The following is a 25,186-nucleotide window of genomic DNA, read 5'->3' on the forward strand; positions in this document are numbered from 1 at the left end:
GTGGTCCATTGGATGTAATCCAAGGTTAAAGCACCCTAGTTATTAAGATAAGCGAACAGAGCTGAGGGAATTCATGTGAGAGAAAAGTAGACTTCAAGATGATTGCCATTATAAGGACTTGGATTTTGTGGTCAACAGCAAGCGGATGACATAAGCCATTCGTTAAATCATAGAAACCCTACAGTACAGAAAGAGGCCATTCGGCCCATCGAGTCTGCACCGACCACAATCCCACCCAGGCCCTATCCCCATATCCCTACATATTTACCCACTAATCCCTCTAACCCTCTTGGGTCAAGTGATCACAATATGGTCAAATTTCTGATACAAATGGAAGAGGAGAAAGTAGGTTCCCATACCACTGTCCTCTATTTGAACAGAGGGAAGTACGATAGGATGAAGGCTGAATTGGCTAAGGTGGACTGGGAGAGCAGACTGGTAGGTAGGACAACTGAGGAACAGTGGAGGATTTTTAAAGAGATCCTTTTCAGTACTCAGCAACAATATATTCAGGTGATAAAGAAGGACTGTAAGAAAAGGGATAACCAGCGGTGGATAACGAAGGAAATTAAGGAGAGTATTAAATTAAAGACCGATGCGTACAGAGTGGCCAAAAATAGTGGAGAATCAGAAGATTGGGAAAACTTTAAGAAACAACAAAGAACGACTAAGAAAGCGATAAAGAAAGGAAAGATAGGTTATGAAGCTAGGCTAGCTCTAAATATAAAAAATGATAGTAAAAGCTTTTACAAATATATAAAAAGGAATAGAGTGGCAAGAGTGAATGTTGGACCCTTGGAGGACGAGAGGGGGGATTTAATAGTGGGAAATGAGGAAATGGCTGAAACTTTAAATATGTTTTTGTGTCGGTCTTCACGGTGGAACACACAAATAGTTTACCGAATATTAACGATAGAGGGTTGGTAGGAGGAGAGGTACTCAATACAATTAATGTTACCAGGGAGGCAGCGCTTGGTAGACTAACGGGACTGAAGGTGGACAAGTCCCCGGGCCCGGATGGAATGCATCCCAGGTTACTGAAAGAAATGTCAGAGGTAATAGCGGTTGCGTTAGTGGTTATTTATCAAAATTCGTTGGATTCTGGGGTAGTGCCGGCAGATTGGAAAACAGCTAATGTTACGCCACTGTTTAAAAAAGGAAATAGACAAAAGGCAGGTAACTACAGGCCGGTTAGCTTAACGTCTGTAGTTGGGAAAATGCTGGAATCCATCATTAAAGAAGAAATAGCAGGCCATCTGGATAAGAATGGTTTGATTAAGCAGACGCAGCATGGATTCATGAGGGGAAAGTCGTGCTTGACGAACTTGTTGGATTTTTATGAAGATGTGACTAGTGCGGTTGATGGAGGGGAACCGGTGGATGCGGTGTTTTTGGATTTCCAAAAGGCGTTTGATAAGGTGCCTCACAAAAGGTTGCTGAAGAAGATTGGGTCACACGGAGTTGGGGGTAGGGTGTTAGCATGGATTGGGGATTGGCTATCCGACAGGAAGCAGAGAGTCGGAATAAATGGGTGCTTTTCTGGTTGGCAGATGGTAACTAGTGGCGTGCCGCAGGGATCGGTACTGGGGCCTCAACTATTTACCATTTATATAGACGATCTGGAGGAGGGGACTGAATGTAGGGTAACAAAGATAAGTGGAAAAGTGAATCGTGTGGAGGGCGTAGAAGGTCTGCAGAGAGATTTGGACAGGCTGAGTGAGTGGGCGAGGATCTGGCAGATGGAGTATAACGTTAACAAATGCGAGGTTATTCACTTTGGAAGAAATAATAGCAAATTGGATTATTATCTAAATGGACAGAAATTACAACATGCTGCTGTGCAGAGGGACCTGGGGGTCCTTGTGCATGAGACGCAAAAACCCAGTCTGCAGGTGCAACAGGTGATCAAGAAGGCAAATGGGATGTTGGCCTATATCGCAAGGGGGATAGAATATAAAAGCAGAGATGTCTTGCTGCATCTGTACAGGGCATTGGTGAGGCTGCAGCTGGAATACTGTGTGCAGTATTGGTCCCCTTATTTGCGGAAGGATATATTGGCCTTGGAGGGAGTGCTGAGAAGGTTCACCAGGTTGATACCAGAGATGAGGGGTGTTGATTATGAGGAGAGACTGAGCAGATTGGGTTTGTACTCGTTGGAATTTAGAAGGCTGAGGGGGAATCTTATAGACACCTATAAGATAATGAAGGGGCTGGATAGGGTAGAGGTGGAGAGATTCTTTCCACTTAGAAAGGAAGCTAGAACTAGAGGGCACAGGCTCAAAATAAAGGGGGGTCAGTTAAGGGTGGTGAATCTCTGGAATTGTCTGCCCACTGAAGTGGTGGAGGCTACCTCGTTGAATATATTTAAATCACGGATAGATGGATTCCTGATCAGTAAGGGAATTAGGGGTTATAGGGATCAGGCGGGTAAGTGGAACTGATCCACTTCAGATCAGCCATGATCTTATTGAATGGCGGGGCAGGCTCGAGGGGCTAGATGGCCTACTCCTGCTCCTATTTCTTATCTCAGGACACTAAGGGCAATTTTAGCATGGCCAATCGTTCTTATCTCAGGACACTAAGGGCAATTTTAGCATGGCCAATCAACCTAACCCACACATCTTTGGACTGTGGAAGGAAACATGAGCACCCGGAGGAAAGCCACGCAGACACGAGGAGAATGTGCAAACTCCACACAGACAGTGACCCAAGCCGGGAATCGAACCCAGATCCCTGGAGCTGTGAAGCAGCAGTGCTAACCACTGTGCTATCGTGCCGCCCCATTTGTCCATAAACTTGCATTTGTCCATAGATGTTCCCTGGGCTTTTGCACTAGAACTTTGAATATTTAGAAATCCATTTCAGCATGGTGTCCTGGATCTGGAATTTGTGGGGAGAGCGCAAGCAATTATGTAGCCTTCTCCCAGTCAGATTGAAGAAGGGTCAAATAAAGTTCAAACTTAGGATCACAATGCAAGTAGTTAAAATGTATTGCACATATTTATTTACTGAGCACACATTTACCAGTTTTCTTAACAGGACTTTTAACTCTTTGGCCAAACTTTTGCCATGTTGGCCGAAGTCCAGCATTGAAAGCAGGAGGTGACCCCACGTAGGCTAATAGTGGGACTTGGGGAAGCATTTTCCTGGCAGTGATCAAGTAACTGGCTCCTGCCAGGGCTGCCATTCCTATTAAGGATGACAGCTTTTCTCCAAGATGCCAGCCTAATCAAAGGGCCAGCAGTATTGCCACTGAAGAGTGATAAGTATTCTTGGGGGATGTTGGAGGCAGGTAGGCTCCGTTGATGGGGGTTGGTGGAGGGGATCATGAGGAACAGCTGGCACCATTGCTGATGGCAGCCATTGCTGTCAAGGGGCCCTTCTATGGGCCATGAAGTGCCCAAAAAGATGGTCTACGCTCCACCCCAGAGCCTGCTGGGAGGTTTTAGTGGACAGGCTCCACGCAGCATTGGACCCTGTCAATGTGGGGTAAAAGCCACTGCAAGTTGGAGGTGGTCCATAATTGGCCACTTAAGTGGCTCAGTTGGGTGCTAGGCGAGTGCCACCTGCCACCTTTCCTGTTGTTGCAAATTGGCATGGAAATGGGAAGATTTTGGTATGTTACACACCCCCTCCATCACACTCCACAGCACCTTCCCACATGTTTTTGCCAACCTTCCCCCCCCCCCCCCCCCTGCCCCAGCACATTGCCAAAAGTCTAGTAATATTCCAGCCTTTGTCTTTTATCAAATTTTGGAATTCTGGCATGAATCTTTCAGACACCGCTCATTAATGTAGCTTCTAAATTTGTGTCTATCAGTTGGGAGTGGTGCATTGACTTCATTGGAATGATGGCTGATGATGTTGTTTCTCATAAGACATGCTAGATCCATCCCAGTCCTCCATTCAGATCATGGTTAGATGTTGTTTGCTGTTTGCCATCATTGCCTTTTGGAGCTGTTCATTATTGGTTGAGCTTGCTTTCTTCTGGCGTAGTACGGTTTAGTCCAATTGATTGAGTCAGTGCTCCATTGTGCTAGTGTTTTCATCCAGGTTACAGACCATTTTAGCAGATAACAACTGAACAGTTGTTAAGGATGTAAAGCACAGACAACCATCAAAAGACTCCCACACATTTTGTCTTACTCAAAACCTAAGCTTATGCTGTGTAATTGTGCATTGAGATTATGTACCAAAGAACAGTTCTATTTCTTAGTTTTTATTTTCTAATTGAAAATGCACATTTAGATTCCCAATTAGTGAAATGGAGCTCTTTGCTAATATACTGAACAACATTAACAAGGACTCAGTTGTGCATTTCGCTTGCTTTAGTATAAGAGTTTATTCCCAATTGCTTTTTGGAGTAAAGTTAATATTTTCCCAATCCAAATCTAGTGCCCACAGTGGATAATTAGTGGTCTGTTTCAGGACTAGTATGCACCTGGAGAGTTTCAGTTCATCAATGGCATCTAGGTACATGATCTCTAGGTACATGAACAAAGAGTCTCTGCGAGATTTCAAGTGTTTGTATCACAGGCAGCTCCAAGGTTAGACAGGGAAGCAGGTGTACAGGGAAAGATAGGTGGGGTGCCCGGGGAAGGGGGAGCTGGTCTTAGAGGGCAGGATTGGTGAGGTCCTGGAGTAGAACTCTGACTGTTCCATCCTGCCAACAGTACCCTAAGTCAGAGGGGATAGTAGGCTGCAGTAAGGTGGCGGGTTCAGGGTGAGTCTGGTAGGTGAAGTCATCATTGAGTGGGTCAGGGAACGGGACAAGACTTGGATAATGGGAGGGGCAGGGTGAGTATAGGGATAGTAATCGGTATTGGCTCTGAGAAGAGGAATGGTATGTGCAGATGACTGGTTATTGGGATCGGGGAGGATCAAATGTAACAGAAAGAAGAGGAATGGTGATATTGGATGGGTCTATGATGATGGGTGGAGGTTGGTGCGAATGGAAGGGTAGAAGGCTTTGGAGTGTGTTTGAAAAGTTGCACTCCCATTTTCTTATGGCTGCACTTGACAACGCAGATGCTCTGTATATGAAATTTGAAGTGGGAGGAGGATCCTTTTGGGACCAGTGGACTTCAAGTTCAGCACAAACAGCTGACTAAAGTGACACCCTAATAGCCTTGAGGCAACTGGATGTCAAATATGTTCAGTTGTGTTGGTGAAGGCTGCATTGCAGCAGGTTGGTTCCTGGCTCATGGGTCTCATAACATTGAGATCCCAGCAAGGTGTGGAGCTGCCATTCATTCTGTGCCATCGTCCGCAGTCAGAGACAGATGAAGGGCTGGAGGTGGATAGCTTCAAGGGGCACAGCTGATGAAGGACAACCAACTTGTAATTCCCAAACTTCCATCCTCCCAGGTGAATGGTCATGACTGATATAGGATTATTGGTCTTCTATGCTTTCGAGGCAATGGTCTCTATAAGAGTTCAAAACATAGTGGAGACAAGTGGAAAATGTTTACATGAGACTTCCTGCACATGGATCTAATCACCCTTATCAAAGAGCAACATCTCCATACACACTCATGTATAGAACATAGAACAGCACAGAACAGGCCCTTCGGCCCACGATGTTGTGCCGAGCTTTATCTGAAACCAAGATCAAGCTATCCCACTCCCTATCATGCTGGTGTGCTCCATGTGCCTATCCAATAACCGCTTAAATGTTCCTAAAGTATCTGACTCCACTATCACTGCAGGCAGTCCATTCCACACCCCAACCACTCTCTGCGTAAAGAACCTACCTCTGATATCCTTCCTATATCTCCCACCATGAACCCTATAGTTATGCCCCCTTGTAATAGCTCCATCCACCCGAGGAAATAGTCTTTGAACGTTCACTCTATCTATCCCCTTCATCATTTTATAAACCTCTATTAAGTCTCCCTTCAGCCTCCTCCGCTCCAGAGAGAACAGCCCTAGCTCCCTCAACCTTTCCTCATAAACCTACCCTCCAAACCAGGCAGCATCCTGGTAAATCTCCTCTGCACTCTTTCCAGCGCTTCCACATCCTTCTCATAGTGAGGTGACCAGAACTGCACACAATATTCCAAATGTGGTCTCACCAAGGTCCTGTACAGTTGCAGCATAACCCCACGGCTCTTAAACTCCAACCCCCTGTTAATAAAAGCTAACACACTATAGGCCTTCTTCACAGCTCTATCCACTTGAGTGGCAACCTTTAGAGATCTGTGGATATGGACCCCAAGATCTCTCTGTTGCTCCACAGTCTTCAGAACCCTACCTTTGACCCTGTAATCCACATTTAAATTAGTCCTACCAAAATGAATCACCTCACATTTATCAGGGTTAAACTCCATTTGCCATTTTTCAGCCCAGCTTTGCATCCTATCTATGTCTCTTTGCAGCCTACAACAGCCCTCCACCTCATCCACTACACCACCAATCTTGGTGTCATCAGCAAATTTACTGATCCACCCTTCAGCCCCCTCCTCTAAGTCATTAATAAAAATCAGAAAGAGCAGAGGACCAAGCACTGATCCCTGTGGCACTCCGCTAGCAACCTGCCTCCAGTCCAAAAATTTTCCATCCACCACCACCCTCTGTCTTCGATCAGACAGCCAGTTACCTATCCAATCGGCCAACTTTCCCTCTATCCCACACCTCCTCACTTTCATCATAAACCGACCATGGGGGACCTTATCAAACGCCTTACTAAAATCCATGTGTATGACATCAACTGCCCTACCTTCATCAACACACTTAGTTACCTCCTCAAAAAATTCAATCAAATTTGTGAGGCACAACCTGCCCTTCACGAATCCGTGCTGACTATCCCGGATTAATCCGCATCTTTCTAAATGGTCGTAAATCCCATCCCTAAGGACCTTTTCCATCAACTTACCAACCACCGAAGTAAGACTAACCGGTCTATAATTACCAGGGTCATTTCTATTCCCTTTCTTAAACAGAGGAACAACATTCGCCACTCTCCAGTCCTCTGGCACCATCCCCGTGGACAGTGAGGACCCAAAGATCAAAGCCAAAGGCTCTGCAATCTCATCCCTTGCCTCCCAAAGAATCCTAGGATATATTTCATCAGGCCCAGGGGACTTATCGACCTTCAGTTTATTCAAAACTGCCACGACATCCTCCCTCCGAACATCTATTTCCTCCAGCCTATTAGCCTGTAACACCCTTCTCTTCCTCAAAAACATGGCCCCTCTCCTTGGTGAACACAGAAGAAAAGTATTCATTCATCACCTCGCCTATCTCTACTGACTCCATACACAAGTTCCCATTACTGTCCTTGACCGGCCCTAACCTCACCCTGGTCATTCTTTTATTCCTCACATAAGAGTAAAAAGCCTTGGGGTTTTCCTTGATCTGACCCGCCAAGGACTTCTCATGTCCCCTCCTAGCTCCCCTAAGCCCCTTTTTCAGCTCGTTCCTTGCTAACTTGTAACCCTCAATCGAGCCATCTGAACCTTGTTTCCTCATCCCTACATAAGCTTCCCTCTTCCTTTTCACAAGACATTCCACCTCTTTCGTGAACCATGGTTCCCTCACTCGGCCATTTCCTCCCTGCCTGACAGGGACACACCTATCAAGGACACCCAGTATTTGTTCCTTGAAAAAGTTCCACTTGTGAATGAGTGGAACATCCATCTCTGGTCCTCCAAGATGTCCTTTACCTGGAAGGAGTGGGATGGGATGTAATGCTAGATAGAGACCTGGTGAAGAGCTTAGCACTAGTCTGCTGGCTTTCAGACGGAGGGAAACCTGTGAAGGATATGCACACTAAATTTATCACATCATTCATTCAGCCACTGATGAAGCAGGTTGCAGGCAACCCTGTTTTGGTAATGGTTCTCATCCAAATGAGGAGATGGAAGACTCATCACAAGTTGGTACAGGGACAGGAGAAGCGAAAGTCTAAGCAGTAAAAGGCAGCGAGGCCTGTATAAAGTCAGAAGCTGGCAAACATGGACCACAGCAACGGTGAGCTTGGGCCAAGCACGGGTATATCGTCAGCTGCGCTGTTGTTTAGAGATGAACAAAAATTGTATGTCCTGGGACCTGGATGCTCTCATCTGCAAGCTTCTCCAATCTTAAGCTGCGGATGCAAGGACTCCAAAGGAATAATACAGAGCTTCTAGCCTGCAATGAGTGAATGTCCATCTGGGTACCGTTTAACTATGGCACTAGGACCTTCGTCCCTATGAAGTAACAGCAGGGCAGGTGATATACTACCCACCCCACTGCAAAGTGGGGTGGGTAGTATACTATATACTACCCACCCCACTGCCAAGTTTGCCAAAGTTCCTCGCTGATGCTTAATTAATGAACTGAAAAGTGGAAGATCGTGCATGCTCACCGTCCCACCATCTGTTGGGAATTATCCTGAATATCCCATCTATAATTATGGGGTGATTTTGATTTTCATGTTGATTGGGTTAATCGAGTTGGAAAGGATGGCTATGAAACAAATTCATTGGAGTACATTGGCAATAGTTTCCTATAACATTGTCATGGAGCCAACCAGGGAGCAGGCTATCTTGGATCTGGTAATGGGTAATGAAGCAGGTTTACTAAATGACCTCGGAGTAAAATGTTCCTTAGAAAGTAGTGATCATAGTATGATCAAATTTAATATTCAGTTTGAGGGTGGAAAAACTTGGGTCAGAAACAACTGATAAATAAAGGGAATTACAATAAAATGAGGATAAAGTTAGCTAAAGTGGACTGGGCAGATAGATTAGCAGGAAAGACAGTAAGCAAGCAGTGACAGACATTTAAGGAGGTAATTCATGACTCTCAGCAAAAATATATCCCAGTAAGGAGGAAAAATTCTAAGAGAGGGATAACCCAATCGTGGCTAACCGAGGAAGTTAAGGAGAGTATTAAGTTGAAAGAAATAGCATATAAGGAGGTAAAAGTCAATGATAGTTGCAAAGACTATAGAAACAGATATTTTGCATCAGTCTTTATGGTGGAAGACACTTCAAACATCCCATTAACACCAATGAATAGAGGGGAGGAATTAAGTACTATTACCATCACTAGAAAAATAGTATTAGACAAATAAATGGGGCTAAAGGCAGATAAATCCCCTGGCCCCGATGGCTTGCATCCCAGGATTCTAAAAGATGTAGCTACAGAGATAGTGGATGCATTGATTGTAATTTTCCAAAATTTCTTGGATTCTGGAGAACACCAAAAGATTGGAAAACTTCCAGTGTGCCACCCCTTTTCGAAAAGGGAGAGGGGCAAAAAGTGGGTAACTATCAGCAGATTAGACTAACATCTATTGGTGGAAACATGTTGGAATCAATTATTAAGGAAGTAATAGCAGCACATTTGAAAAATCATGATCTAATCGAGCAGAGTCAACATAGTTTCATGAAAGGGAAATCATGCCTTATTTAGGTTTTCAAAGGAAGTTTCAACCAAAGTGGATAGAGGGGAACCAGTAGATGTGTTATATTTGGTCTTCCAGAAGGCATTTGATGAGATCCCTCACAAAAGGTTAAGTCATAAGATAAAGAGCCTGTGGTGTCGTCATGGATAGAGAACTGGCTAATGCGCAGGAAACAGTGAGTGGGTGAGTGGGGGCAAGAAGTTTTTTTCAGTTTGGCAACCTGTAACAAGTAGGGTTCCACAGGGATCAGTGCTGGAACCACACTATATTGTTTACAATATATATAATGACTTGGAGTCAGGAAGCAGATGTACTGTAGCCAAATTTGCAGATTACACAAAAATAGGTGGAAAGGCAAGTTGCAAGAGGGATGCAAACAGTTTACAGAGATATTTCTAGGTTTAGTAAGTGGGTAAAAAGTTGGCAAATGGAGTATAGTGTGGGAAAATGTGAAGTTGGTCATTTTGAAAGGGAGAACAAAATAACTATTATTTAAATGGAGAAAAACTACACAAAGGGACTTGGGGGTACTAGTGCACGTAACAAAGCTGGCACACAGGTGCAGCAAATAATCAGGAAGGCTAATGGAATGTTGGCTCTTATTTCAAGGGGGCTGAAGTATAAGAGGAGGGAAGTCTTGCTGCCACTGTGCAAGCTACTGGTGAGACCACGGCTGGAATTTTACCATCCTGCCCACCATGGGAATCAGAGCGGGTGAGGGGCGGATGATGGAAAGGTCCGATGACCTCGGGTGGGATTTTACAGTTTCGGAATGAGCAAGGCCCTATAATCCCCCACATCTGGAGTACTGTGAGCAGTTTTGGTTCCCTTTTTTAAGGAAAGACATTTCATTAGAAGCAGTCCAGAGAAGGTTCACTAGGATGATCCCAGGAATGGAGTGTTTGTCTTATGAAGAAAAGTTAAACAGGTTGGGACAAAACTCTTTAGCATTTAGAAGAATGAGAGGGGATCTCAGTGAAATATATAGGATTCTTAAGGGGCTTGACTGGGTAAATGCTAAGAGGATGTTTCCCCTCATAGGGGATTCTAGAACCAGAGGGCATAGTCTCAGAATAAAAGGGCATCAATTTAAGACTGAAATGAGGAGGAATTTTTTCTCTCAGATGGTTGTGAATGTTTGGAACTCCTTGCCGCAGAGAGCTGTGAGATCAGAGTCCTTGTGATGAATTTTCCTGTTCCGTCTGCTATGGGAATCGGAGTGGGCGAAGGGCGGACTATGGTAACGTCTGTTGACCTTGGGGAAGATTTTCCAGTTTTGGGGCAAGTGCGGCTGGAAAATCCAGCTCCTTGTGTATATTTAAGGCTGCGATAGATTTTTGATCAGTAAGGAAATCAAGGGTTATAGGATAAAGACTGGAAAGTGGACATGAATGTCGGTCGGATCAGTGATAATCCTATTGAATTGCAGAGCAGGTTTGAATGGTCGAATGGCCTACTCCAGTCCTATTTCTTATGGTCACCAGACTGAGGGCAGAATTCTCCCATCTAATCCGTGGTAGGTTTGGTGGCAGGTGGGTACGGTGAATCTGGCGGGAGCCAAAAGGTCAGAAACCCGCCAATGTAAAATCATGTTGCAATTCTCCCAGTGGCGGATCACACTTCTTGCTGGCGGGTGGTGCAAATGGCACTTGCATCTCATGAATGTACATTAAAAGAGCTGCCTGCCAGCATCCCATCAGGCCTCCAATCTTGTGTCACATCAGTTGAAATTTACATCGGTAAATTTACACCGCAAGGTGTGTGGTTAAGGCATTGTGGAAGGAGAGCTATGCTAAGAGCTGGTGCGGGGAAGAACGAGGACTCACAATGGCACACAGGAGCAAAGAGGTGATGCAGAAGATGACCAATGGAAGGCAGAGGAGGGTCTGATGGGAGGGAAGTTGGACCCTGACGAGACTGCATGAAAAGTTCACAAACAAGGGAGTCAAAGGAATACGACCTTGATTACTATAAGGGGATGAACAAAAACTTCAGATATGATAGGTGGAGGTCTAAGTGGGTTATGGGCACCTCACAGGTGATGTGGGGGGAGGGGCATGTGGAGGTGGTGTTTGAATGAGGAACAGACTTCTTCTTGAGGCTGCTAGCCTTTTCTGCCTGGATTGCTGACACCCTGCACAGTCCACTGAAGATGTGTGGGCTGGAAAGAGTGATATGAGTGTGCTGGACTGGTTAATACGGTGCTAGGACCTTTGAACCCGTCAGCTGAAAGCAAGCAGGCGAGTCAGCTGCGAGCCCACCAGAAAAGTCAGCCGGTAACTCTCTAATGCATAATTAATGAGCCTTGAAGTGCTGAACCTGATGCAGGATCTAATATTCTGGTCAGCAGCAAAAGCGCCTGCCACCACACTTGGTCTCAAAATGAGTGAATTCTGCCTTTAGTCTCCAAAATGGAAAATTCTATCCATTAATAATACTCTAAGAAAACGGTACCAAAGAATACAGTACATGAGCATTGGCAAACCCAAGTTGTTAGCAGAGTTTTGGGATATTGGGACTATTTCAACTGGAGTAGCAAAGACTAAAAGAAAATTTAACATAGTTTTAAAATGATTAAGAATTCAGATAAAATCAAAAGTGAAGTATGAAGTCCTCTGTTTGAGGAGTCTTATGAGGTTTCATCAATTTAAAGAACCACAGAGCACGCGATTTTAAAAGAAATGTTTTTTCGCAGCAATTGTTGGGACAAGGAACGCTTTGTGCCACATGGTTAAATTTGAGAAAATGTGAAATTTTGGGGAGGGACTAGTGAAAAATAACTGATTTGGATTGTTCTAGGAAAGAGACAGCAGAGACATAATGGACCGAATGGCCTCCTTCTGTACTATAAACCTCTGTGGTTCTATTAAATAGGGTGGAGTAAGCACTGTTTGCACAAACATTAACCATATAAATGTATATGTCAATCACCTTAAGAAATTTTTAATCCTTCTTTAGGCAGCAAGCTTCAGGAAAAGTGGTATTGGACCTTCACAGCGCAAAAAATCTGGACCAAGACCTGATCTAACAGAGGAACAAAAGCAAGAAATCCGGGAGGCTTTTGATTTGTTTGATACTGATGGTTCTGGAACTATTGATGTAAAGGAAATCAAGGTGTTTTTAAATAATACCAACATAAATGTTATGCTACATTTTATTTTTAAAATATCCATTCTTAGAGGTAGAATTAGAAGAGTCTTTGCAGTTCTTTGGAAAATCCATGCAAACAAAAATCTAAAACTTAAGTTTGCATGAAAAGAAAATTGTAATTATAGTGTGTCTTGCTGCATCTTAAAATACTTTAAATACATTACCGGTAGGCAAATGATGGGTGGAATTTTTGGTTTTTTCTTCAAAGTTTTGTCTCAGACCGGAAAAGTGGAGGGCAGCCCAACAGTGACCTTGCTGGGTTTTTCCGTCATACTTTGAACGCTTTGAGAGAAAAAAAGTAGAAGGGGCAGGTGCACTGTTTTTACAGGGTGCCCCCATCTGAAAAAAGGAACCCCACTATGGCCACGGGACCCCCCACCCCCCCATCATGGATATGGATTTTTAAGATCCATTACGGTGTTAAGGAAAGGACTGCATTTTGATAATATGTGCGACCAGTGTCATTTGAGATTATGTGCTTAATTCTTGAAATTAATCTTGGACCAAAAACCACCCTTAACCACGCTGATGTGCTAAAAAGTAAATTAATATATTTTAATATTTCTAATAACTAAATAAAATAATACTTGGGGGAATTCTCCGGCTGTTCATGTCAGCAGGGTTCTCCGGTCCCGCTGGCAGCGCACCCGTCCCGCGAATTTCGCAGCAGCATGGGGTGACATCAATGGGAAATCCCATTGACAGCAGCGGGACCAGAGAATCCTGCCACCAGTGAACAGCGCACTACATCCCGCTGTCGAGAAACATGTGGCTGGGAGGTCGGAGAATTCCCCCCCGCCCCACGCAGTATTTTGTAAATCAAACAAATCGGATTTTTTTCAAGTTTTAAAACTTTATAAAACAACTTGATCTATGTATTCATAGAATCATAGAAACCCTACAGTGCAGAAGGAGGCCATTCGGCCCATCAAGTCTGCACCGACCACAATCCCACCCAGGCCCTACCCCCACATATTTTACCCGCTAATCCCTCTAACCTACGCATCTCGGGCAATTTTAACCTGGCCAATCAACCTAACCCGCACATCTTTGGACTGTGGGAGGAAACCGGAGCACCCGGAGGAAACCCACGCAAACACGAGGAGAATGTGCAAACTCCACACAGACAGTGACCCGAGCCGGGAATCGAACCTGGGACCCTGGAGCTGCGAAGCAGCAGTGCTAACCACTGTGCTACCGTGCCGCCCCTTGTTTTATGATCCTCATGGCCACACATTAGGTCAGTGCTGCAAATGTAACTAATTAAACCCTGTCTGTAACTCTGACATAAAACAGACTTGAGCTGTGATTAATTCTATTTTTTTCTAAATGGACAATGGTATGCAGGGTTGTATTTGCAAGGTAAAGTAGCTCACAGAAGCCTATAAATCTCTCCCCGCACCTACATATTTTGACTGATGTTCCCTCAGTGAGCATCGATTGGTTATCTTTCCCTACATTGCAACAGTTACTTTGGGTGAAATTCTCCCAAAAAAATTCTAAGTGCAGAATTCATGAGAAAACCTCCACCAATCGCTCCCATATGCCCCATGCCCTGGGTATGGGCAGTGCCAGAGGGCACAGGCTGGCACTGCCAGGGTGTCAATGCCCAGAGGGCACCACCCCGCCACTGTCCAATGTCCTGGGGCCCCGATTGCCCCCCCCCCCCCTTCACTCCAACAGAGTCGGGCCACTAGTTCCCTGAAAGTGGGGAGCTACTGTAAACCCCGCTGCAGTGAAATACTCTGGCAGGGTGGGAGAGGCTAGCAGGCCCAGAGAATTCAATCTCGAGCCTGCTAATGGCATTTAAATGATATTTAAAATATCAGAAATCCGACGCTGGGAGACGAGCAGGATGTGAACTCTTGCATGAATCCTGTGCATCACCCCCTGTGCGATTCTCCGGGCCCGCTGCGCTAAAAAATTAGTGCAGCGGGATAGGAGAATCGCAGCCTATATTTCCAAAATATATCATTGTGATGCTTTGGGCATCCTGACATTGTGAAAGGTGCTATATAAATACAAGTTTCTATTTTTCTGTCTTTTGGAAGCTTGGATGGTAAAGAAAGGTGCCCAAACTAGGGAAACCTAATATTAGTTACTGAGCAAAGGTTGATATTTACTACCTTGGGTGTCTCCTGTTCAGCATCCAACACTGTAAAATATGCAAATGTGTAGGATGCTGACATTTCTGTACTAGATTGGAATTTAATAACATGTTCTATGTTTCTATGCCTAAGTTTTTCTATTTTTCTATGCCTAAGAGGTAGGGATATGTTCGGCACAACTTGTGGGGCCGAAGGGCCTGTTTTGTGCTGTAGTTTTTCGATGTTTCTAACATGAGACAGGATTTTGCCAAAGTGGACTGGGAATAACTACTTGTGGGAAGATCCACATCAGAGCAATGAGAGTAATTCAAAAAGCAAATAGAGTTCAGTGCCAGCATGTCCCTGTAAAGGTTGGGACCAACAAGTCCAGAGAACCCTGGATGTCAGGAGATATACAGCATTGGATAAGGAAAAAAAAAAGGAGGCTTATGGCAGATTGGGGGAGTGGCAGTGGGTCAAAACAGTGGATGTCCCAGGAGTATAGGAAGTGCAGGATCTACTTAAAAATAATTTACAACAGTGAAGAGGGAGCATGAAAAAACACTGGTGGACAAAATAAAGGAAAGTCCCAACATATAAGTGTATTGAGGATAACCAGGGGAAGAGTAAGCTCCATTAGTGACCAAAGTGCAACCTCTGTGGAGCTGAAAGATGTAGGTGAGGTATTCAAAGAGTATTTTGCATCTGTGTTCACTATGGAGAAGGACGATGTAGGTATAGAAAGCAGGAAGGGGACTGTGATGTAATTGAATAGATTAGCATTGAGGGAGAGGAGGTGTTAGCAGTTCTAGCAGGCTTAAAAGTGGATAAATCCCCCGTCCCAGATGATGTATCATAGGCTGTTATGTAAAGCAGAGGAGGAGATTGCAGGGCCTCTGACACTAATTTTCAAATCCCCACTGGCCACAGGAGATGCCCATAAGGGCACCTTGGCAAATTGGATCCAAAATTGGCTTAGTGGCACAAGACAGAATCTCATTGTTTTTGTGACTGGATGTCTATATCCAGTGGTATGCCACAGGGATCAGTGCTGGGTCCCTTGCTATTTGTACATTAATGATTTGGATGTGAATGTGGGGGTGTGATCAGTAAGTTTGCAGTTGACATGAAAATTGATGGTGTGGTAAATAGTGAGGAGGAAGCCTTGGATTACAAGATGATATAAATGGGCAGAATAATGGCAAATGGAATTTCACCCTGAAAAGTATGACGTGATACATTTTGGGAGGATGGTGGCACAATGGTTAGCATTGCTGCATCACGGCGCCAGGAACCCAGGTTCAACTCTGGCCTTGGGTGACGGTGTGGAGTTTGCACATTCTCCCAGTGTCTGCGTGGGTTTCTTCCCACAATACAAAAGTGTGCAGGTTAGGTAAATTGGCTATGCTAAATTGCCCCTTAGTGTCCTAAGATGTGTAGGTTAGGGGGATTAGTGGGGTACGTGTGGAGCGTAAAGGGAATGGGGCGGGGGGTGGGCTTGGATAAGATGCTCTTTCGGAGAGTTGGTGCAAACTCAATGGGCTGAATGGCCTCCTTCTGCACTGTAAGGATTTGATGATTTCTATGCTTCAGGACTAACAAGGCAAGGGAATAGACAATGAACGATAGGAAGCTAGGAAGTACAGAGGATCAGAGGAACCTTTGGGTGCGTGTCCAAAGATCCCGGAAGGAATGAAGAACAGGTGGATAAGGTCATTAAGAAGGCATATGGGATACTTGCCTTTATTAGCTGAGGCATAGAATATAAGAGCAGGGAGGTCATGATGGAGCTGTATAAAACGCTCATTAGGTCACAGCTGGAGTAATGTGTGCAGTTCTGGTCACCAAACTATAGGAAAGATGTTATTGTACTAGAAAGGTACAGAGGAGGTACACCAAGATGTTGCCTACGCTGGAGTGTTTCAGATATAAAGAGAGGCTGGTTAGGCTGGGATTGTTTCCTCGGAGCAGAGAAGTCTGAGGGGGGACCTCATCGAGGTGTACAAAATTATGAAGGCTATAGATAAGATGGACAGGAAGAGATATTTTCCCTTCGTAGAGGGGTCAATAACCAGGGGGCATAAATTTAAGAGAGGATTTGAGAAAAAACCTTTTTACCCAGAGGCTGGTGGAAATCTGGAACTTGCTGCCTGAAAAGAGTGGTAGAGATGAGAATCCTCACAATATACAAGTAGAGGCTAGAACACTCATGATACTTAAGAGCACTTAAAACACCATGACATACAAGGTTATGGAGCAAGTGTGGGAAAATAAGTTTAGAATATAGGTGTTTGATGGCTTGCAGACATGATAGGCCAAAAGGCCTCTTTCTGTATCGTAAAACTCTGACTCTGTAAAAACCAAATTGCTTCCATGTTGAAAGTGGAGACATGAAATGTTTACGTTCATTTATAATCATCGTTCTTCATTTAAAATCATCCTTCTGTCCTTCTATATCTAAGTTGTGTCCATGTTATGAAGTTGAATGGAATGACATGTTAACCTTTTCTTTTAGGTTGCCATGCGTGCATTGGGGTTTGAACCTAAAAAGGAAGAAATAAGGAAGATGATTTCAGACATTGACAAGGAAGGATCTGGTAGCATTGATTTCAATGACTTCCTAGCTATGATGACTCAGAAAATGGTGAGATGTCAGATACATGTGCATTAAATAGCCAAGAATTGCATTCAAGATATTAACGATACTGAAAAGTTAATTAAGGATCTCTAAAATCACTTCTTTTGTCCCAGAGTGAGAAAGACTCCAAGGAAGAAATTTTGAAAGCCTTTCGGTTGTTTGACGATGATGGCACTGGCAAGATATCATTCAAAAACCTTAAGAGAGTTGCTAAAGAACTGGGTGAAAATCTAACTGATGAAGAATTACAGGTGTTTTTTTAATGCGTGTTTTTCTCTGGATAAGAAAGTTGTAATACAGAAACGGAGCATGCTGGCTTATGTCTACCAATTGTATTTGGCTGGAGGAACCACTAGAACCTGAGTGAATATAGATATAGCACATCCATGAATCTAAATATGACATGTTTCTCTTTTTGCTCAATTTTCTCATAATTTCTTCCACTTTCTAACAAGCTCGCCTCACTTCTCTATTCTCCCTTTCTCTCTTTTCAGTCTCTGCTTTTGTTTTGTTTCTTCCTCGTGCATAGCTTCTCCCTTGGTTTTTCTCACTGTAGCATGCTTTTTACAATTCCGTTCCTTCACTCTTGGTTTATTCTTATTTTTCACTACTTTCTTTCTTGTCACTCTCTTTCCCTTTGCTCACTCTTTCTCTCCATTGTTTCTTTCTCCTATTAATTTTCTTTTCTCCTTTTCTTTCCCCTCTTTATCCCCCTCATTATTTTGTTGCATTTTTTGCCTTGCCTCTCTTTCTTTCACCCTTGCCTTGTTTATCTAGCAGCATTCATTTTCTTACCATTGTTTTCCCAATGATATTCTTTGATTGCTCTTGCTATGTCTCTTCCCTTTTTTTTTTTTACCTCTTTCCTTTTACTACGTGTTCTTTCCATTTGTTTCTCGTTTTTATCCTAAACTCACACTCTTTCTCTTTTAGTGCTTGTTCTTGCGGTTCCTTCTCTCGCACTCAATTGTTTTTAAATCAGTTTTATTATGAATATTACGTTGCAGCAGATAAGCAATGAGTTCTCTGGGGTGACTTTTTTCTCATGTGAGCACCTCCTGTACACTACAGCTCCTGTAATTGCATTAGTCATTAATAGGTGGCGGCATTTACTTTCTTTAATTCCCCCCCTCATCCTTCCCCTCCCCCCACTCTGCTGCTTACCTGTTCCGCAATCGTTATTTGTTTTAGTTAGCTAATGGTAAGCTAAAGTTCACTCTTTGGGGAATTGTGGTTAGTAACCCACATCCTGTCATTTTATTCACAGTGCACCAATGTACTGCACCATGATTCCATTTTAGCTTTGTATTTTGTATTCACTTTTTCAAAATCATTGTCTTCGTAAAAAAAATAGCGCAGCATAGAGGAAGGCCATTTCGCCCATCCAGTCTGTGCTGGCTGTTTTGAAGAGCAGTCCAGTTAATCCCAATCCCGCTTTTTTCCCATATCTTTGCAACTTTTATTTTCCTTCATATATTTATCCAATTCCTTTTTGAAGACTACTGTTGAATCTGTGTCCACCACCCTATCAGACAGTGCGTTCCAAATCCTAACGACTCTTAATAATTGAAGCTTTTCCTTACGTAGCTTCTGTTTTTTTTGCCAATTACCTTAAATTTCTGATCTCCAATTATTGACACTTTAGCCATTAGAAACCCTTTCATTTTGTTTACTGTATGTAAATCTTTCAAGATTTTAAACATCTTTAAAAGATCTCTTCTTGGCCTTCTCTGTACTAAGGAACACACAAATTAGGAGCAGAAGGTGGCCATTTGGCCACTTGAGCCTGCTCTGTCATTCAATAAGATCATGACTGATCTGATTGTAACCTCAACCCTGCATTCCTTCCCACGCCCAATAATTTTTCACCCCCTTGTTAATCAAGAATCTATCTGGCTCTGCGTTAAAAATATTCCAAGATTCTGCTTCCACTGCATTTTGCAGAACAGAGTTCCAGAAATTTACAACCTTCAGAGAGAGAATTTTTCCTCACCTCTGTCTTAAATGCGTTGTTAAACAGTGATCCCTAGTTCTAGATTTTCCAACAAGAAGAAACATTCTCTTCACATTCACCTTGTCAGTACCCCTCAGGATCTTAAAGGTTTCAATCAAGTTGCCTCTTACTTTTATAAACTCTGGTGGATACAAACATAATCTCTCCAACCTTTCCTCATAAGACAACTTTCCCATTCCTGGTATTCCGAGTAAACCTTCTCTGAATTGTTTATAACGCATTTGCATCTTTCCTTAAATATGGAGACCAATACTCCAGATGTGGTCTCAACAATGTCCTGCACAACTGAAGCATAACCTCCCTACTTTCGTAATCAATTTTCCTCATAATAAACAACAATATTCCATTGGTTACCTAATTACTTGCTCTATCTGTATACTAGCCTTTTGTCATTCAAGCACCAGGATACCCACATCCCTCTGTACCTCAGAGCTCTGTAATTTCGCACTATTTAGATAATTTGTTTTATTCTTCTGGAGAACAACTCCAGCTTCTTTCCATCTAATTGCAGTCCCTTATCCATATAACAATTTTACTAAATCATTTCCCTACCCTCTCCAAAGTAGTCACATCCTTCCTAGAGTTTGGGGACCAGATTTGCACACAGTCCTGCAGCTGGGACCAAACTAATGTTTTCCTGTCTTTTTGTACATTTTCCTCTCTTTTTGTACATTTTTGCTCTCTTTATAAAGCCCAGAATCCTATCTGCTTTGTTTGCTACAAACAAATTGATAACCTGTCCTGTCACCTTCAAAAATTTCACAAACCAGCCTCAAGTCGTTTTCCCCTTGCAGCCTAGTGTTTGTGTTTATAGGACCTTGTCTGTGAGGCTGAAGAGTTCCTGGGATTATGTATATACAGAGGTAGTCTGAGTGAGCTGTTGAAAATAAGCAAGGGTGGAAACTGGGGGTAATATAGAAATTTCTTGAGAATGTTGAACTGACATGCAAATAGAGAATCCTGAATAATTATGCTGGTGATAACATGAAAGAAAGCGACCATGAACAATACCATGACACTGTTGAGTGGTTGTTGAGGGAGGGAGCAGGTATGAAATGCAAAAATGTTAGCAATTGAGGATTTCATAATGAGGAGCATTGGCAGGTTATTATTTAACCACAGTGCAGAGTCCAATATTATGTGTTAATCTCAAGGTTACAGTGTAAGGAATGTAATGAAACCAGTACAAATTATTTTCGAGAGAAGGGAAAACAGCAAGAAATTCATTCATAATGAAGCTATTAGGAAGGAGGAATTAGGGGATAAAATTAAGAGGAGGACCTTGAGGCTAATAATCTGAGGGTTACTCCCAGTTTCATGTATTATTCAGTACAGGAATAGTAAAGTAAGGAATAAATACATGGCTGGAGAAATGGTGCAAGGAAAAACTCAAATTTCTGGACATTGGGACTAGTTCTGTGACAGGAGTAATATGTATAGGACAGATATGCTTCACCTGATAAGTGTTGCTAATTCTGTTTGGAGGTATTCCTTGAGATCTAATCATATGATATCTGAAAATGTGATTGTTTATCTTCTAATGATCAGGTTCAGTAATGGAGTATTTTTGTTCATTATTTTGTGCCAGTTAAAGTCCAAGAACTAGGAGGCCATCCCAAAGCAGACAGTTAAAGGAAACTGAATAGGCAGGAAAAGAATAAACTAAAAGTTGAGAGAGATTCCCAAGGGGGGAACCAGAGGCAGTAGAACACTTAATCCAGGAGGCCAGCTCATTGAGTGTTTTTAAGACAGAGATAGGTTCTTGATTGATAAGCGGATTAGGGGTTATGTGGATGAGAAAAATATCAGCCATGATTGAATGGTGGAGCAGACTCGATGGGCTGAGTGGCCTAATTCCGTTCCCATGTCTTATGGTCTTAATCCAGCAGTAACGCACTAAAATTCACTGATAACTAATACTAACGCTCAGATTCTCCTCACAACAATAATTCACTGATACACCACTGGCACGTACCTGACAATGTGGAAAATTTCCCAGTTATTATCCTGTCCACAAAAAGCAGCACTAATCCAACAGGATAATTACTGCCCCATTAGCCTCCCCTCGATCATCAGCAAAGTGATAGAAGGTGCTATCAAGCAGCACTTGCATAACAACAACTGCTCAGTTTGGATTCTGCCCAGACCACTTGGTTCCTGACCTCATTACAAGGTCCAATCATAGACAAAAGATCTGAACTCAAGAGGAGAGGTGAGAGTGATTGCCCTTGTCATAAAGGCAGCATTTGACTGTGTGTAGCAATAAGGAGTCTAAGTGAAACTGACGTAAATGGGAATCAGGGGAAATTATCTTTTATCTATCACAAATATGGTCGTTACTGAAGGAGGCCAACAATTTTAGCTCCAAAAATTGGCTGCACAAGTTCTGCCATCTTCAGTTATTTCAGCAATGACCATCCCTTCAAAAATGGGGATGTTCTCTGGTGATTACACAATGTTCATCTCCCCTTGACATTACTATTGCTGAATCCCTCACTATGAACATTCTGGGGCTTACCATTGACCAGAAACTGAACTAGATCAGCTGTATAAATATTGTAGTTACAAAAGATTGTGAAGGGAATAGATTAGAAGCAGGGACGTTGTTTCCACTGGCGGGTGAAACTAGAACTAGGGGGCATAGCCTCAAAATAAGGGGAAGCAGATTTAGGACTGAGTTGAGGAGGAACTTCTTCACACAAAGGGTTGTGAATCTGTGGAATTCCCTGCCCAGTGAAGCAGTTGAGGCTACCTCATTGAATGTTTTTAAAGCAAGGATAGATACATTTTTGAACAGTAAAGGAATTAAGGGTTATGGTGAGCAGGCGAATAAGTGGAGCTGAGTCCACAAAAAGATCAGCCATGATCTTATTGAATGGCGGAACAGGCTCGAGGGGCTAGATGGCCTACTCCTGCTCCATGTTCTTATGTTCTTAAGAGCAGGCCAGAGACTGGGAATTCTGAGATGAGTAACCCAATTCCTGACTCCAGAAGCTTGTCTACCATCAATAAAAGGACAATAGCATTTTCTCCATTTGCTTGGAAGTATGCGGCTCCAACAATGCTCAAGACGCTCAACATCATCCAGAACAGAGCAGCTCACTTGATCGAAACCCCATCCATCAACCGAAATACAGTGGCAGCAGTGTGAACCCTCCACAAGATTACTGTGGCAACTCACCAAGGCTAATTCTACACCAGTTTCCAAACCCACAACCTCAACCAGCTAAAATATGAGAACACCATCATCTGCAAGTTCCCCTCCATGTCTCACACCATCCTGACTTGAGACTATGGTCACGATCTAACGGCCCCATTAGCATAATACTTGCTAAATCTTGTGAGCAGACAAAAATGGAATTTGCACCAGTGGGATCTCAAACTGAGAAATGGTGATGTGATGATTTCAATACATTAACGTAATTTTAATATTATTAAATGGTTTGTTGCGCGGTGGTGCAAACCATGACTGGTTTTCAAAAGTGAAAGCCAGTCGTGATGACCACGCCGGGCCACGGAGGTATTTGTAGACCCTGAGGTTGAGGGTAAAGGCTGGACAAGAAGTCAGTGCCAAGAGGGCTCCACAGAGGGTTACCCTCCTCACGTTCACTGTAAGCAAAGCCACTGGCAATCTGCTAGTATAGGTGTATACTGTTCTGGGGAAAGGTTTTTTAAAATATATTTTTCAAATAGGTTTACAGTTTTATGCTCATAGGAATAAATGCCACTTCAAGTCATGTGTTGATTTTCTATTTATAAACAGGAAATGATTGATGAAGCTGACCGTGATGGTGATGGTGAGATAAATGAACAAGAATTTTTGCGGATCATGAAAAAAACAAGCCTCTATTAATTTAATATTGTCCTACAGTTCCAAAGCAGTACTAGTTGTGTCTTGTTTTTTATTTAATTAATAAAGAATGAAGAAAATCTGTTTGGTTTTGGTTAATTTGAATGCAATATAATTTGTTTAAAATAAAGCCAGAAAATACAAAATTCAAGCAACCTTCCCTTTCACATCTATTAATAGGTAGCTCATTTTTGTGAAAAACTTTGTAAATTATATATCTGCTGAATCTTGAGCCATGCTGCTGCAGGTGGTGTTGTATAATTCAGTTTTACTATAGTATTTCGAAGTAGCAGTTAACAGTGACTTTACAGTAACATTCCCAATCATTATATACCACTTTCTCTTTATAGAGCATGTGCTTTCAAGTGCCACAAAAGTGTGGTTCCACTAAAGGTGTCATATTTAAGACTTATTGCAGTACATGGTCAACAAGTACTGTATTTTTAAAAAGTGCAAAACAAGTATGTTACCTTCTGACAAACTATGTGGTACTCTTGTGTCAAATATTAATTTGAGATGTTTGTGAATATTTGAAGTGAGCTAACCAGCGGTACCGTTCAAATCACTCAAGCTTGCTCTTTTAATCTTTATTGCATTTTGTCTGTGGGTTAGTCTAATTTTTCTTTTATAAATGGACAGGTCCTACGTTTAATATTTTATTTGGGGTCTGGTGGAATCACTGGGCAATGGTGAACTTTCAGTTGAAGTAAGATATGTAATCGCTTTTTTACAAATGTATCTTTATTTTAACTTTTGAATTTTGAAAATTAATACATTTTAGAGGTGTTCATTTTTGGGGGAAAAAATAGCCACCCAGTTTTGATGGCACATATGACAAATTATGACTTGACACTCTGAACATGTCATTTTATTAGCCTGTGCTATTGTATTAAAAAAGCTTCAAAAGAATTATTGGTTTTATTTTGTGCAATGTAGTTTTGAGCAAAGTTAAATATGTTTTATGTATTTTCCGTCACTGAGATGCGATGAAATTCAAATTGTGTCCAGATTTAAGTTGTGGGATGTTAGTGCTGAAAAATAGGAAAGTATTCCATTTCAGGTATCCAGTATCTCTATACCATGACTTCCTTGCTCAAATACAAAAGGATCAGATATAATAAAGTCCCCTTCGTTTTTCCTTGCTAATACAACTAAATTTCAGCTTTAGTACTACAGAAAATGCTGGAAATACACAGCAGGTGTGGCAGCATCAGTAGAGAGAGAAAACTGAGTTAATGGGTGAAATTTTCACCTCCCCTATGGCAGCTTTAATGGGGGAGGGCATACTGCGCTGGGAGTTGAAATATCTTTTTCCTGCTGGTGTAAAATGACAGCAGAACATTAGCTCCTGCCCATCATGGTAGGCCGCCATTCCCACTACAATCTAGCATGAATCCATTTGGTACCTTGTTAATGGAATGGAAAAGGTGTCTGACTGGAATTCTAACCCCCCCCCCCGCATCCTTAACCCAATCATTTGCACTGCCAGTGGAATTTCACAGCAGTCCAGAGCACATCTGGACCATCTTGGTATAAACATGTTGGCACTTACCCGAAGAAGGCCTGGGGCAGCCAGTAGAAATTGGAATGGAGGCCTCCAGTAGCCACAGGCCTTGGAACATCACGTGCAGCAGTGGGAGGGTGGAGCATCAACTGTGTGCATATTTTCACTGCAGAAGGTGGGTGGCTGCAGAGGTACTGATGGTCTGGGTTGGGGGTGACATTAGATGGGGAGGAGAGGAATGAAGGGGTGGGTGTGGTGGTCCAGGGAAGGGGGAGGTTGTAGGGGCATGAGAGATGCTGCAGGGGTTGTGGAATGGGTGAGGATATGAAGTGAGAGGGTGGGAGAGGCTACATTGGAGAGTAGGTTGGGGGGAACAGTTGTGTAGGTGTGAACAGGCATAGACGGAAAAGGGTTCAGAGGGAGGAATCTGTGCTGTCAATTGATGCACCTTGGAGGCATACTCGAAATTGGTGGTAGGGAGGGTAAAGGCTAAAGGGGATAGTGGGAGCAGGGAGGGTGAGGGTTTAGTGATGACAGGTGAAGGGGTGCTGA

At 42.9% G+C, this 25,186-nt stretch overlaps 1 protein-coding gene across 4 annotated transcripts in view; it reads left to right on the top strand.

Moving 5' to 3' along the window:
- Positions 1–24,032, top strand: part of cetn4 (centrin 4) — a 34,939-nt gene extending 10,907 nt beyond the window's left edge. For 3 of the 4 annotated variants that reach the window (XM_078211318.1, XM_078211310.1, XM_078211326.1), the window contains 4 exons: positions 12,350–12,505; positions 17,144–17,272; positions 17,380–17,517; positions 23,044–24,032. In XM_078211318.1, coding sequence (XP_078067444.1) covers positions 12,350–12,505; positions 17,144–17,272; positions 17,380–17,517; positions 23,044–23,133 — 513 coding nt within the window. In that variant the 3' untranslated portion in view covers positions 23,134–24,032. The remainder of the gene's footprint in view (positions 1–12,349; positions 12,506–17,143; positions 17,273–17,379; positions 17,518–23,043) is intronic. The other variant, XM_078211335.1, reaches the window with a different exon arrangement.
- The last annotated feature ends 1,154 nt before the right edge of the window (positions 24,033–25,186 follow it).

Source organism: Mustelus asterias, chromosome 1, assembly GCF_964213995.1.
Source record: "Mustelus asterias chromosome 1, sMusAst1.hap1.1, whole genome shotgun sequence".
Classification (NCBI taxonomy): domain Eukaryota; kingdom Metazoa; phylum Chordata; class Chondrichthyes; order Carcharhiniformes; family Triakidae; genus Mustelus; species Mustelus asterias.